At 44.6% G+C, this 15,666-nt stretch overlaps 1 protein-coding gene across 1 annotated transcript; it reads right to left on the minus strand.

Moving 5' to 3' along the window:
- Positions 1–8,845: 8,845 nt before the first annotated feature.
- Positions 8,846–15,076, minus strand: LOC108789733 (olfactory receptor 1468-like). Its single transcript, XM_018559815.1, has 2 exons — positions 14,157–15,076; positions 8,846–8,915 (listed from the first exon to the last, which is right to left on the minus strand). Exons 1-2 carry the CDS (start codon positions 15,074–15,076, stop codon positions 8,846–8,848), a joined length of 990 nt encoding a protein of 329 aa, XP_018415317.1.
- Between the last annotated feature and the right edge of the window lie 590 nt (positions 15,077–15,666).

Below are 15,666 nucleotides of genomic sequence, written 5' to 3' on the forward strand. Positions count from 1 at the left end.
ATATATATATATATATATATATAAACATATATATATATATATATGTATATAACATATAAAACAAAATATGTATATGGATTTATGGAGGGGAGATGGCGGACACAGGGACAGCAGCTGCAGGAGTGCAGGAGCATGGAGACAAGTTGAGGACATACAAATACAGGGAAGATATCTTTATGGGAAAATACAATTCTATTGAGGAGTGGCTATGAGAATTAGTATGGGTGAGGGGGTTACATTTTTTCTCTGTGGTGAGTATTTGAGAGGTTTAGTGCACGTAGATGAGGGAAAGGAGTAGCTAGATCTTGACAGAGGGGTAACATAGAGGTATAGTGGACATAGGGTAACTGTAATTATGGGGATTGGTTAGATGAATCTCACTACATTTCGGCCAATATATCATTAGTGGGATATTTAGAATGGGAGGACTAGGGTAGGAGGTTGGGGATGCACAGTAAGAAGCACACTGTAGGAGGGAAATATAATGCTATCAGGGCAATGGGATGAAAGCTCACAATGGCTATATAATATGGTAAGATATATATTATATTACCAAAAGTACTGGGGCGCCCCTCCAAATCATTGGATTCAGGTGTTCTGTGAAATTGCCTTCCTACTAAACATTCCACGGTCACCTGATACTGGTATTATAACAAAGTGGAAGCAACTGGGAACAACAGCAACTCAGCCACGAAGTGGTCGGCCACGTCACATGACAGAGCGGGGTCAGCGCATGCTGAAGCGCAGTGGTCCCTTCCAATGCACAAAGCAAGGTCCATAAAGTCATGGATAAGCAAGTTTTGGGTGAACGAACTTGACTGGCCTGCACAGAGTCCTGACCTCAACCCAACAGAACACCATGAGATCTCAGGGAAAGGCATTTTCCTCCCCTCAGATGATGTGCATGGTCACATGTCCTAGTCACATGTGCCAGAATTCCAGGAAGTAAAGAGAGAGCTAGTAATCTGCTCTTAGTAAACATGGCCACTGTGAGAAGACTGGGGACGAAAAGAGAAATAAGGAATGCAAAGAATGCAAAGCCGGCAATGATCTAGAAGTATGCGATTGTAGATTGTCCTTACGAAACATTTCTAAAGGTGTGTTTGTTGTTATTATAAAGATATGGGTCCGCTTTAAGTAAAATCTCAAGCCTTGCTTTTAGCTTTCCCAGCTATCATCTGTGAACTGCACAATACCTCTCATCTATGTTATTGCAGAGAATGGGGGGTGTTTGAAGTCCATAGAGCTTCCTAGGGTGAAAACAATGGACCTAGACCAGGAAGTGTGTTACTGGCAGGATCACCAGGGGAAAATAGAGGGAACAAACCTTGAAAACGAACTCACCCACCGCATCTAAGCTAAAATATAGTACATTTTGTTCTTGGGTTTAGTTACACTTTATGATTGATGATCCCATTTGTCTAAATGTTTTAAAGTTGTACATTTTTGTAAAGCTTCAGTGAAACAGGTGAAGCCAAAACAATGCTTAAATCTACTGATATACTGCTTTTTTGTTATTTAAAAAAAATGGGCCTCCTTCAAGACACCAGCCAGGCACTGACCAACCGCTCAGTGTCTGAAACTCCCCTCTGCCAATCCCTGCACTGGCTTACATCCCCCATCCCCCACTGCCAATCCCTACACTGGCTTCCACTCACCCAAAGGATAAAATTCAAAATATTAACAATGACTTATAAAGCCATCCACAACTCTGCCCCCGGCTACATCTCAAAACGTGTCTCAAAGTATCACCCTAATCGTCCCCTCTGCTCCTCCCAAGACCTCCTGCTTTCCAGCGTCCTCATCAACTCCTCCAATGCTCACCTCCAGGACTTCTCTAGAGTCTCTCCCATTCTCATCCCCACACAGCTACCTCCCCATGTATCACTTCCTGCTCCCCTTTTAGATTGTAAGCCCCCAGAAGCAGGGCCCTCCTTACCATCTTGTCTTGAATTGTACTATGATTGTAATGTATACAATCATATATTGTAAAGCGCTGCGCAAACTGTTGGCGCTATATAAATACTATGTAATAATAATAATAATCCTCTGGAACTCTTTACCCCAACCTGTCCATCTATCTACCACTCTGACTGCCTTTAGGCGATCCCTAAAGACTCATCTCTTCAGGGAAGCCGATCCCACCTCAACCAAGATTCATCCATCAGCTACTTCCTTACACATACGGTAAATGCTCTTTGAAAATTATGACCAAATGGGTGAATCATTTTTGTTGACGGAATATCTCAAATAGATCTGTAAAAAAAGAAAAAATCCAACAAAAAAACCAAAGCAACTGGACTTGCTGTATTTTCTAGAAGACGTTTAGCTGGCCAATCATCCCACTAGCTTCCTCAATTCAGAATTCTGAATTGAGAAAGCTAATGGGGTGACCAGCAAAGCATCTTCAAGAAAAATACAGCAAGTCCAGATGCTTTGTTATATTTGTTTTACAGATATACCATGACTTGGATGAATGAGAACTTTAACAGGCATGCTGATGGGTGATTGTTAAATGTGACAGACAAATCCCCTTTGAAAATGGGCAAATTCTACAAAATACAGACAGAAAAATGTTCAGCAACATTCACTATGTGACCTGCCTTGTGAATCCTTTGTGAATCCTTTGTAAATAGGCCCCTCAAGTATACACAAAAGGTCCCAGAACCAAAATCTTTTGTCACGTCATACATGAAGCAAATACAAAAAAATACACCACCATTTTATATTGTACATACAAGAACAGCAAATAATGTGAGGTTATTCATGAACAGGTTATGTTGACCCGGTTGTTGTATGTGTTATCTGTATGATATAGGTGTGTTGTGTACGTGTCTGTACACGTACACAACAGACACGGGAAAGATGAACAAATACAGGTTTATATATACACTGAGCGGCCAGATTATTATGACCACCCCATCAGTACTGCGTTGGGCCGCCTCGTGACTTCACGAGATGTTCAAAGGTGATGCGAGGAATCTGACACGGCACTGTTGCCCTTCTGTTGTCTTGTACCAGTCTTGCCCCTCCCCCGTTCTGCCCTAACATTGACTAGTCGCTGAGGGCCACAGTTCGCACGTTCAGACCCAGATTTTCGGCTGACAGTCCAGTTTTTAAACACTTTAACAACAGCTGCTCTTGAACCTTTAACGAATTCTGCTGTTTTGCTGATACTCGCTCCATGGCTCCGAGCGCCAACAATCATCCCACATTCAAAGGCTGTTAAATCGCGTTGTTTCCCCGTATCTTCAGAAACAAATCACTTCTACTGTGTGGTAACCAACCTGCTTCCCTATTTATAATGGTCTGGCCCTCTAGCAACTTCAGCGCCAAATTATAGCTAATTTGCCTACAAACGTCAGGTGGTCATAATAATCTGGCCACTCAGTGTATATTGTGCAGTAGAAAAAACAAAATATATTAAGGGGGTTTTCAATGTAAAATAGTAGTAGGAGGTAAATAATTAGCCCAGAGATATTCATCGCAAAATCCTTTGGTTGGTCGCAAAACAACATTGTTATATACGATGTTTGAAAATTTACTGGACTGATGCTGTGCCTTCACCTTCTTAAGTTACTCTGATAAGACTTACTGTTTGCAGAAATAAAATATATACAATGTACCATGGTGTATTGATGTAATGTGGTCCACAGTGTTGTCTGTTAATGTAAGTATATACAGTAAATTAATGTTACAATACGTTACTAGTCTTATGCCTTTTATACAGTCACAACCCATGGAAAATAAGTGATGAGCCCATGGAGAATTGTGATGTGTGCTCCAGTATAAAGACACTCTTTCCTTGACAATTACTTTGTGGGCTCTATATTATCTAAGGAATTTGTTGCCTGACATTAAAACAAACACATTTTAACTATTTATTGGTATGCAGTGCTCTATTTTAGGCATTTTTATGAACACATTTCTTGTCTTTTTTTCATTTAAAAATTAAATCCAGCCTTACCGTCAGTCTTGCACAGTTGATGAGCTCACCTCTGTGTCCCTCTGCTTTCTTCTCCTATCTTCATGCTCCTTGTCAGCACTCGAATGGAGTGGCTTTGACTGCTGTTTTCTGAGTCTTGCTGTACCTTACGAGGCTGACACTGGGTCAAATTCAGGTGCTTGCACTGTTTGCAATTAAAAAAATATTCTGGTGTATTAAAGGAGAACTATGAGATGAGTGATTTCCACTCAGCTCATAGTTCTAGCCGACCTGTGACAATGAGACTGTCACAGGCAGCTCAGTAGATCGGGAGGTGAGTGAACACAGACCGGGTTCGCTCCCCTCTCGATCCTGTCACGGCTCTCTGCCGTGACAGGGGGAGGGGCTGGATTCCCCGCCCCCCGCTCCGATCTGCCAGCGCTGACTGGCAGAACGGACGGGGGAGGGGGCGGGTACAGCTGGCTCTGCCTCTAGATAGTCAGAGCCAGCTGTCACTCACGCAGCTGGGCGGATCTCGACGTCCATGTCGGGATCCGCTCCGGCTGCGACGTCTCAGTATACCGCGAGCTACAGCTATACTGAGCCTAAGGGTGATGGGAGGGCGCTAGTTTGTGTCCTCCCATTACCCTAAGGAGAACTATGGGGAAAAAAACTGACCCCATAGTTCTCCTTTAATGAATACAGAGATGCAATAATCGGTCTGTTCTTTCTATCTGCCTGGAGTTCAGCTTTAGTATGTACCTTAGATATGCACCTTCGCATTTAGAGAATGTTGTTAGACTGTGAGCAGAACAAATTGTTGCATTCACTTGGATCAATTAAAATATTTTTGAAACAATTTTTGTCCCTTATTAATATAATATTTGAGCATATGACTATATTCAAAGCTGATTTCTGGCCTCCCCTTCAGTCTTGCAGTTATACCGGCTCCTCTCCTGTACTAAAATTGCTCACTCTGATTTGCCTGCACACTGTTAGCTTCATGCAAGAAAGGTCTAGCTTCGATTAATCAAAACTGATTTCAACCTATTATATGGAACTTATGACCTGCAGGTCTGGTAGATTTGACAGCCGTAAGTAAAGGTGGCGGTCGCTTCTCCCAGACCTGGAGGAGGACGATTGGGGAGACCTTGAAAGTAGCTACATGTCCTCTGTGGTAACCTTTAAGGACAAACTGATACAGATGAAATTTTTCTACCAGGTCTACTACACTCCCACCCTTTTACATAGACTGGGCCTTCGCTTGACCTCAAGCTGTTTTAAGAGATGTGGCCAGGAGGCTGACTTCCTCCATTGTTTTTGGTCCTGCCCTAGCATACGGACCTTTTGGTCAGAGGTTACTTCCTTCATGGAGGCTAGCCTGGGTTTCCCCAATATCTGCAACCCTGCGTTCTGTCTCTTAAGGTCTGCTTGGCAAATTGCCACTGGACTTGAGTGCTCAGACACTACTCCGCCTCCTTTTATTTTACGCCAGGAAGAACATTCTCCTGGTCTGGGGTAGCCCAAAAGCTCCCTCCCTGGGTGATTGGAAGAGATTGGTTAATCAAGCATTGCCTCTTTACAAACTTACTTATGAACAGCGGGGAAAACGGATGCGTTTTACTCGCATTTGGGACCCGTGGTTGTCCTCCCCTAACACCACTGTAGATATGAGGTGAGGTCTGAAGATGTGACTATCCTTTAAGCTAATGGCCTCTTTGTACTACTGGATGTGTTTTATGCTATATTGATTACTATATTGACAACTACTGGATGTGTTCCAATTCCCACATAATAATTGCCTGTGCTTGGAGGCTGGGTCCTGGGTGCTATACTATGTAACCTTGTAAATTGTGAACCGTGAAATGTATGTATATGTGTGTATCGCATTATATCTTGGGTTATGTTGACCCGGTTGTTGTATGTGTTATCTGTATGATATAGGTGTGTTGTGTACGTGTCTGTACACGTACACAACAGACACGGGAAAAATGAATAAATGACTCAATAAAAAGTATCTTTAAAAAAAAGCATCATTGAAAAATAGTATTAGGTCCTCTGCCTACAGGGCTGCAGGGCATCCGTCTTCTCCAGCCATCCAATCTTTAGCTCCATAACATGTGGAGATATACAGAGGGCCTCCACTATAGGTTGCATGCCAGTTGCAAGCTGGACAAGCAGATAACTAGTAAACTAATCAGTAAACCATCTGTTGTGGGGTGAGAGGTCTTGATTTTTTACACCAGATCCTAAAGGCCTATGGAAGGCAGAACTATGGTCCATAGGAAAGTTGGAGAAGCAGTTTGTGAGTTCCTTTTGTGGAATCATACCAGGGGTTGTAGAAAGATGGGGTAATGTCTACAATTTCAACAGCATGGGGGTGCTCACACAGACAATGTAGTCAAGTACTGGTCACTGTGTCTAGCCAGTGTGCCGCAGGATTTGTACCCTTCTGGATTCTGGGTGCTTTGGGCCCCAGCCAGGATTATATCACAACCTCTATAGTTTAGGAAGTGCACCATTAAGGGCCTTGGTGGTGCCCCCAGTATAGGAGTTTGAGTAGCCACCTAGTACACTCTCTCTACCATGAAGGTTGGTAGTACATTGGTGATGCCTAGTAGATTGGCAACAAAAGTTTCAGCAAAGATTGGCAAGTTCAGGCCTTCTGCCTTCCTGGATTCTCACATTATTTCTTTGTAGATGATTTTTGGTATCAACTGATCATTCTTTGAGACCTTTTTCATGCCATTTGAGCACCTATGCCTCTGCAGAATTAGTAGACAGGATGTCTCAGTCTGGGAGATGTGTTTCTTGACCTCAGTTCACCAGCCTCAATAGTTGTCAACCACAGTCATATGAGGCTGATCTCAATGGATAGAGAGTCTATTTTCATGGTTGAAGATTACAATCAGGTTTGTATAGCTGCTAATATGTCAGCTCTGATAGGGCTCACCTCGGTACCCTCATTCAAGGAGAAGGACTGTGTGATTACAGACATCTTGGTAATAGCTGGTAAAGAATCCAAGATGGTCTCTATAGTCTCAGTGTAGGAGCTGTAACACATGAATGTGTGAAGGGTCTTTCAGCTTGTGTTGGGGTATCAGTCAGCACCAGGAAAGGCACATTAAAAAAGGCATCCCAAATAGGTCTGTCAGAGGACCTAGGTATGTGTCAGGATGATAACAGGATTATTGATAGTCGGAGCTCAATTAACTCACGTCTTCTCAGTCGGGCATTCCATCCACTCTTCCCCAGGGTGAACTAGTTCTACTCTTCCATGACCAGGTCACATTTGTAATTATGTGTTAGTTAATATTACAATAACTCCATGGCTAGTTTTCATACATTTTTTTTATAGACATAGTTATCACATTACCAGAAAACACTCTAACGGCTAATGATTGTCTGTGGGGACAAGATCTATTAGTGACCGTGGGGATGGAGAGCCTTAGTTTTCACAGAGGAGCATTACTCTCCAGCTAAAATGAGCATGCACATTTATAGTCAGCCATAGACAAGAGTTTATGTGAGCTTAGATTAGTCAACAGTTGCCGGAAACAGCTTACTTGGACATCAGTTTGATATAGTTGAGATATCTCTCAAAACCACAGGATACAACTTTTTAGGAAAGAAATGATCATATTGGAAACCTGCTTTGAATTGCTATGTTATTGTCACTGTCCAAGTTATCTGCAGTATAACTCAACTAGACATGTGCGACTCATTTCGTTCTGAATCCAAATTGAGACAAAATTTCCGAAATTAGACATTCAGACACATGCGAATTTCCGAATCGCAATGCATCCGAATGTGTCTGAATCCAGATTTCGGTTTCCGAATTTCAGATCCCGTCCGAATTTCATTTAAAAGCAAAACTGAATCGGACATGTGACTTTTCTGGCCAATCAAATGCATTTTTCGGTTCAGTGTATCCGAATGGGTCTGACGACGAATTTGCTTTATGGCTACATGGAAGCCATCTGATTGGCCAGAACTGTCACATGCCGTAACGAAAATTCATGTTCAGTATATACATATAATACTAAAGCGGAGGCTCTTAGACCCGAATGGCAGTCCGGATCCAAATTTCCGAATGCAGTTTAGAAATTACCAAATTTCTGAATTGCATTCAGGAGCTCCAGAATGCCATTCGGGTCAGGAACCTCAGCTTTAGTAATATATGTATATGGCTCCCAGACCTGAATGGCATTCGGGAGCTCCCAAATGCAATTAGGAAATTTGGATGTGATTTGGGTCTGGGAGATTCAGCTTTAGTATTAATATTTATATATGGTGGGGCGTGGCTGAACATGGCGGCGAGCAGACGTGTGTGAGGAGAGCTCCACAGAGTAATAGAGTTTTTTGCAGTTCATCTACCCATCTGACGCCCTATGTCTAGAGGTACCAGAAAGTCGCGGACCCCCCACGCCCCCCCTGCCCTCGTGTACAGGCACGTTTGGACTCTTTTCTATCCCAGCCTGCAGGGGGAGTCCGGGCCCGGACCCAGGCCACGTGGCCCTCTAATACCAGGCCTACAGTGAGGCGTACAGACACGTCGGTGCAGTCTCCTACTACTGCCCCAGTAAACTCTCCAAGGACCCCCTGAGACGGATGGACCCGCCTGCGTCCCCAACTAGCTCCTTACCCGATCCCATGCTTGGATTGGAGGCACCGGCCTCGCTGAGTTTGACGCGAGCATCAGGTGGCTCAGACCCTTCTGGCAGGCCTGACCTGTGTGCCATGCTGGCGGCGCTCCCAACTAGGGATGACATGCAGGCTATGATCACGCAAATAGCTGCTGCACTCCGTGCAGATCTCGCGGAGGTGAGAGAGGGGGTCGCCCAGCACGCACAGCGTATAGAGGCATTGGAGAATCTGAAGCTGATATGTCTTGAGACACTGTGCACACAGGCACCTTAGCTAGGCCCCACAAGGGCCTATAGTATGTCCTTGCCTAACTTGCCCAGTTTCTCCCTGTGGAGCTTCTGGTCTTGTCTGCTGTGTTGGGTTTTAAGGGTTCCATATGTGCTGCATCTACGCTCTTAGGTTGCCCCCACGGCCACCGTTAAGAATATCCTGCTGACCAGTTACCCTCTAAGATGGTTAGAAAGTGGAAAGGAGAGGCAGCTACTTTAGACCGTGTTATGTTACGTATTGTTAGGGGGCCCACGCGAGGCCTGATAAGATACCGGCCCTATGTTGTATGCATAAGTAGTGACATGGCGCTACTGTTACTATGGCGGATTGTTATTTACAGGGATGGAGGAATGGGGGGGGATTGAAGGAGGGGGGAGACCCGGAGGGGCGGTCTGGTCCTGTGTCAGCTTTTAGCTATGAAGCGACTGGGACAGGATTGGACCCCACATGTACTATTAGTCTCCGGGTGCATTGTTAATAGGGCGTTTGGCAATAATGATCCCACCGGCAGAGACTATAAACATTTCTCAGCACCGCACCAATCCTATTCCCGCATAGATTTATTTCTGATACAGCACGCAGCGCTGCCCCTTCTGACCAAAACATCCATAGGCACTTCTGCCCTATCCGATCACTCCCCCATGCATCTCAGTGTGCTTGTGGGTGAATGTATTCACTCGTCACTTACGTGGCGGCTGAACGAATCCCTGTTGCAAGACGAAGCGATCCTTGCAGATCTTAAAGCGGATCTCGCACATTACTTTAGGGACAACGCTTCCCCACTACAGGACCCGCTCACTCTGTGGGAAGCACATTATGAAACACAAGTGTGTGATACGAGGGGCTCTGATCAAAAAAGGTGCTCAACGGAAGAGGCATCTCTTGCGGCGCATAGATGAGCTATATGCCGAGTTACGAGACTTGGAGCTTTGCCACAGGGCATTAGATGGGGATACTTTGACCGCTTTGACCAAGACATGAACGTAACTTAATGAACTCCTACTGGACAGAGTAAAGGTCCAGTTATGTAGATCACGCTGAGCGTTCTACGAATTTGGAAACAAGCCTGGGAAGCTCCAGGCGCATGCCTTGCGAGACTCGCGTTCCCGTACCTACATACCCTCCATCCGCACATCTGAGGGCTTATTGGTCTCCAGATCTAAAGAAATAGCATGACAATTCCACTCTTTTTACACAGACCTTTACAACCTGCACCGGGACACTGGACCGACTGGGTTCCCGCCACGGACCCAGGCGATCAGAACATACCTGACTAACTCTGGCATGCCCCGACTACCCGAGTCGGCTGCACAGAGCCTGGAAGAGCCCATCTCGGTATTAGAGTTTGAGACAGCCATGAAAACTATGAAACCTGGGAAGGCGCCCGGCCCTGACCGACTAACTCTAGTCTATTACAAATCCTTTCAGGATCTCCTAGGGAGCCACTTCTCGGAGGCCTTCAATTCGATTCACAAAGGCAACACACTACCCAGAGATTCCCTCACTGCTCAAATTACGGTCATTCCCAAGGTTGGGTAGGACCCCTCTCAGTGCGCAAGTTACAGGCCCATCTCACTGCTAAATGCTGACCTGAAGTTGTTTACCCGCATTCTTGCATCCTGCATTCTTCCCTTCTTAGATGACCTTATAGGGATGGACCAGGTGGGATTTGTCCCGGGCCGTGAGGCCAGGGACAACACCATCAGGACCCTAAATGTGATCCATCTAGCTCGAACGCGCTCACAGCCGCTCCTCCTGCTATCCTTAGATGCGAGAAAGCGTTTGACAAGGTGAGCTGGCCATTTCTGAGGGAGATGTTGGAGTACAGTATATTGGTCTGGGGTAAGGCATGAAGCAGTGGATTGGGTCGCTGTACTCGAAACCTACAGCAGTGGTGTACATTAACGAAACTCTGTCAGAGCCTTTTACCATCTCGAATGGAACGCGCCAGGAATGCCCACTCTCTCCCATTAGACAACATAAGGTCGTGGCCTACGCCGATGACCTGCTGCTATATGTTACACTCCCCCAGATCTCCCTGCCCAATGTCATGCAAGCGTTACGGGTTTATGGTTAGCTGGCGGACTTCAAACTGAATTGGAGTAAGTCAGAAACGTTGAACATCACCCTCCCGAAGGGACGTCTGGCGAGACTGAAAGAATCTTCTATCACATACCTGGGTGTTGCTATCCCCACAGATATCCATAAAACGTTCTCTTTGAAATTCGTCCCACTCCAGAAACAAATTACGTTGGACCTGGCCTCCTGGGACCATCCCACTTTTATGTGGTTGGGGCGAAATAATATTCTAAAAATGGTGGTCATGTATAGTTCCTCCAGACGCTCCCAGTGTCAGTCCCGATGACGTTCCTTCACCAACTGCGATCCCGCTTTCTGGCTTTTTTATGGATGAACAAGAGGGCACGACTGAGACATCAACTCCTGTCCAGATCTAGGGGAACGGGTGGTCTGAGCTTTCCCGACCCAGTGATGTACTATAAAGCGGCTCACCTGTCGGTAGTGGTTGATTGGTGCTGTGACTCCAAACATAAGCAGTGGGTAGCCCTGGAACAACTGGATTGCGACCCACCCCTGCAAAGTGCCCCCTGGATCTATCCCAAACTGCCGCTCTCGTACTGGTCGAACCCCCTGCCCAATCCCGGTCTTTCCCCTCAGCCCTCACCTCTCGTGCCACTGATTGGGAACCCGCATTTCCCCCCAGGTCTGCATACCCCACTGGCAAGGTCGTTGGCCACATCGGTCCATACTAGATTGTATCAGTTCCAAGAGTCAGACCAGTGGTTGTCTATGGCCCAGATTAGGGACTTGACTGACCCTCCCCTGAGATTATGGAGCGCCCTACAGATACACCACTACCTTGGCACATCACGAGCTGGGGATCCCCCTCTAAGACAGAGAACAGACTTTGAGAGACTGTGTGAGAAGGTGGAACCAGTGAGACACATGCTGTTGCATCTTGTCGAATGTCTCCGTAGTCCCCCGGACCTCCCTCCTCCTTACTGATAAAGGCAATGGCCGCGGACCTGGGAGTGGTATTTAGCCCCGAGCAGGTGGACCGTATGTTGCATTTTGCCCTTAAATCCTCTGTGTCAACTAAATATCAGGAAGCTGGCTACAAACTGTTGACCAGATGGTATAGAGACCCAAAGGCTCTACACGCTATGTACCGGTCGGTACCAGCGACATGTTGGGGCTGTGAAGAGGAGGTAGGCTCCCCACTACACATCTTTTGGGAGTGTCCTAGGGTTGCTCCATTCTGGTCCCAGATCGCCACCCTAGTCCAGAAGATCAAAGGCTTGACCCTACTGTTTATTCATTCGGTGTATCTCCTCCACCTGGTGCCGCTATCGTGGAAAACATGTAAACGCTCCCTGCTGATTCACCTCCTAAATGTGGATCAGGCATGTATCCCAGCATTGTGGAGGCAATCCTGATCACCCTTGGTGGCGATGTGGGTAAGGTGAGTGGAGAAGATCAAACTGATGGAGCACCCAACCTCATCAATACATAGGGCCCAGCACAAGTTTGTTGTCACCTGGGCAGCATGGTATCAGTTAAGTGACTCTTCGGAGTTCCCTCAGGTCAGCCAGGGGTGAGTCATAGGCGGTGGTGCTCCCGAGCGGGAGGCACTCATGGACCGGGACCTGGGTGGTGTCTTCCCCTCCCCTGGATGTCTTGTTATCGTGATCTCTGTATTCTTTCTTTCTTTGTCTTGCTTTTCTCTTTCCTTTGCTCTCTTTGTGTAAAATTGGAACTATCCGCTCCAGCTGAGGGATAGTATCCTTAGTATCACAGTTTGGTTCTTACTTAGCCCTATACCAGTAAAACAGAAAATGTCATGGGAGTGCTGGTGCAGACCGATAGTTACACTGCAGGTGATCGGTTGGAGGGGTCTGGACGGGTCGCACATGATTATGTGTATAATGCTGAAGACTATGCAAATGTTTGAATATGCCTGGCCGTGAGGCCCATATGCTTCACGGTTCTGTAAAGTACTCTTGTGCGTGTATAAATAAAGAATTTTAAAAAAATATATTTTTATATGGTTTTCTATTTTACTCACAATGAATATTCGTAAACTCATCTGAAACGAACAAAATTCCGATTTCGGCCGCATCCGAAACCCGAACCGAATTGAATTTTGGATCTGAATTCCGAAATAACTAAATATCCGAACCAAACTGAATTTTTCCGCAGCTTACATGTCTAAACTCAACTACAGCCATGATTTTTCCATGAGCCTCCATTTCTCTGCCACATTACATATAAGATTTAAAACCTTCTAATTATCGGTATTGGCAATAGTTGGGAAATACCTGGTGATCCGGCCTGTATCATCCCCCCTCCCACCTGCATCCTTTGCTATGTTGGGTTGACAATGATAACTATGCGCTGCGCACGGTCTGTTGACAGACCTGCACACTCTCTCTCGGACCAGAAAAAAACAAGATGTTAATAAATGGCATGCCCACAATCCCATTCTCAGACATCACAGGCTGACACACTCCCTGGTAAACCCTGCATAGTATTCTGGGGAGTCACACCAAAAATGATACTCATGCAACAAACTGGCCAAATGCTGGTGCTGTGATGATACCTCTCCACCGTTTTCCACCTGTTCAAGCAGAACACTTCTAAAAATAGAAATTTGGAACAATTTGTATCATTAATGGCAACATGTTTTTAATCTTATATGGGTACCTATATATCTTTCACTGGTTCACTTTGTTGCTTTACTAATGAGTTAACATAAATGTTCATCCAAGCTGAATGTATTCATGGACCTTCTGGATGCTGCAATTGACTGTATGTGGGGAGATTTTGTCTGTATGTCCAACTGCCCACAATAATTTATGACTAGGCTATCTCATAAGCATTCCTTGTACTAATCATGTCACTACAGTGTTCTGAATTCACAGTGTAATGGTGCAGGCGGTGGTTGTATTATTGAAGACTGCCAAGCCCAGAGAAGGGCCAAAGAGGAAGAAGACCCTCCAGTATCACATGGCCAGTCTAAAGAATAGCAAAACATATAGTCTGTGGAATTGTCAAGAGAACTGGAAGGGGTATGTAAGAAGGCCAGAGTATCTTGTAATGATGTGGTGGTCAGTGAGAGAAACTGGTGAAAGCTGCAGGGCAATAAGCAGATTGACACCCCGGGAAGTGTTGGCTTCCAAGTAGGCTTGAGTGGACCATTTCTTTAGAGAGTGATGTTTAGTGGTGTGGGTGGCAGAAAAGGTAAATGTTCTCTTATTCTTTAAGTTTAATATGTATGTCAATGTTATGTCAATACATGCTGCAAATTTTATGAAAAGCTTCTCTAATGTCATTATTCCTCAAACTATATATGAGAGGGTTAATCAATGGAATCATTACAGTATATAGAAGAGACAGTACTTTGCTGACAGTTAATGACTGCCCTTGTGTCGGAACCATATATGTACAAAGAAGAGTTCCATAATATATTGACACAACTGTGAGATGGGAGCTGCAAGTAGAAAAAGCTTTTTGCCTTCCACTGACTGAAGGAATTCTTAAAATAGTGCAGATGATATAACAATATGATGTAATGATCAACAGAAAAGGGATCACAGCCATAGGAATAGTGAGTATTGTTACTTCAATCTGTACAAGATTTGTGTCGGAACACGAAAGCTCCAACAGAGGAGAAAGGTCACAGAAGAAATGGTCAATTATATTAGGGCCACAAAATTGTAAATGAGAAATTGCCAGGACATGGTTTAAAATCACAGAAAAGCTCAATAGCCAACTGAATAAAATCAGCTTTAAACAAAATATGTAATTCATGATAGTGTTATATCGTAGAGGGTTACAAATGGCAAGATATCGGTCATAGGACATCACGGTCAAAAGGAGAGACTCAAGGGCCAAAGAAGCACTAAAAAAATAAAACTGAGCTAGGCATCCTGCAAAGGTGACTGTGGTTTGTTGATCAACCAGCACATGAAGCAAAATGGGGCTTATGCTGTTGGCCATTATCATGTCCGATAAGGATAGCTGAGTGAGGAAGAGGTACATCGGAGAGTGCAGACTTCTGACCTTGACTACTACAACTATGAGGAGCAAGTTTCCACTTGTTGTAAGGTGGTAAATCATGAAAAATAGAATGAAGAGAAAAATATTGAGATGATAAAGATTGGGAAAACCCAGAAGATGAATCTCGTTGATCATGGTGAAATTGCTCTGAACCATAACTGAAGGAAATGTAAGCCTTTCGGATGAGAGTTGTTTTTTTCTGTTTCTTAGAAGACCGAGTCAGGGTGTTCTACTGCTTCCCTTTTTCAGCTGATTATCATCTTCTTTAACTTTAAGGATTATAACAGTTGATAAGACCTGATGGACATATGCCATTTAACCTTCATAACTATGTAGACAATTTCGTCTTTTCATCTGTAAAGACGACATGGATTATTTCATAATACAATTCTTAAGTAAGCTCTTAAGGTGATATAACAATTCCATATACATTACACATATGAAATAGCCTTGACAGAGCTTTAGGCAATCGGATAATAGTAATAGCATAATTGCTTCGCTTTGCGATACCGCCATGAATCAATGCGTAAGTACAGGAAAATCAAGAGATTCTATGTAAGGTTGATCTAATCAGGAGACTTGCCATTTCATCTAAATATCTTGGTCTATCCATGTATCTATATTATGATTCTTTGCAAAATATCAAAAAATATGCTTGCATACACTAAGGCTGATTTTCAAGGCTGACTGAAATGTTTTACAGCCAGTATTTCTGGAAGTTGATTTAAAAAAATTGCTGGGAGGTC

The sequence above is a fragment of the Nanorana parkeri genome, unplaced genomic scaffold, assembly GCF_000935625.1.
Source record: "Nanorana parkeri isolate BGI_ZX_2015 unplaced genomic scaffold, ASM93562v1 scaffold416, whole genome shotgun sequence".
NCBI classification, from domain to species: domain Eukaryota; kingdom Metazoa; phylum Chordata; class Amphibia; order Anura; family Dicroglossidae; genus Nanorana; species Nanorana parkeri.

Coding starts and splice junctions, on each gene's coding strand:
- LOC108789733 (XM_018559815.1), bottom strand. CDS start 15,076: ATGGTTCAGAGCAATTTCACCATGATCAACGAGATTCATCTTCTGGGT. Junction 8,916..14,156: donor TTTCATAAAATTTGCAGCAT/GTATTGACATAA, acceptor ACAGCAGACAAG/ACCAGAAGCTCCACAGGGAG.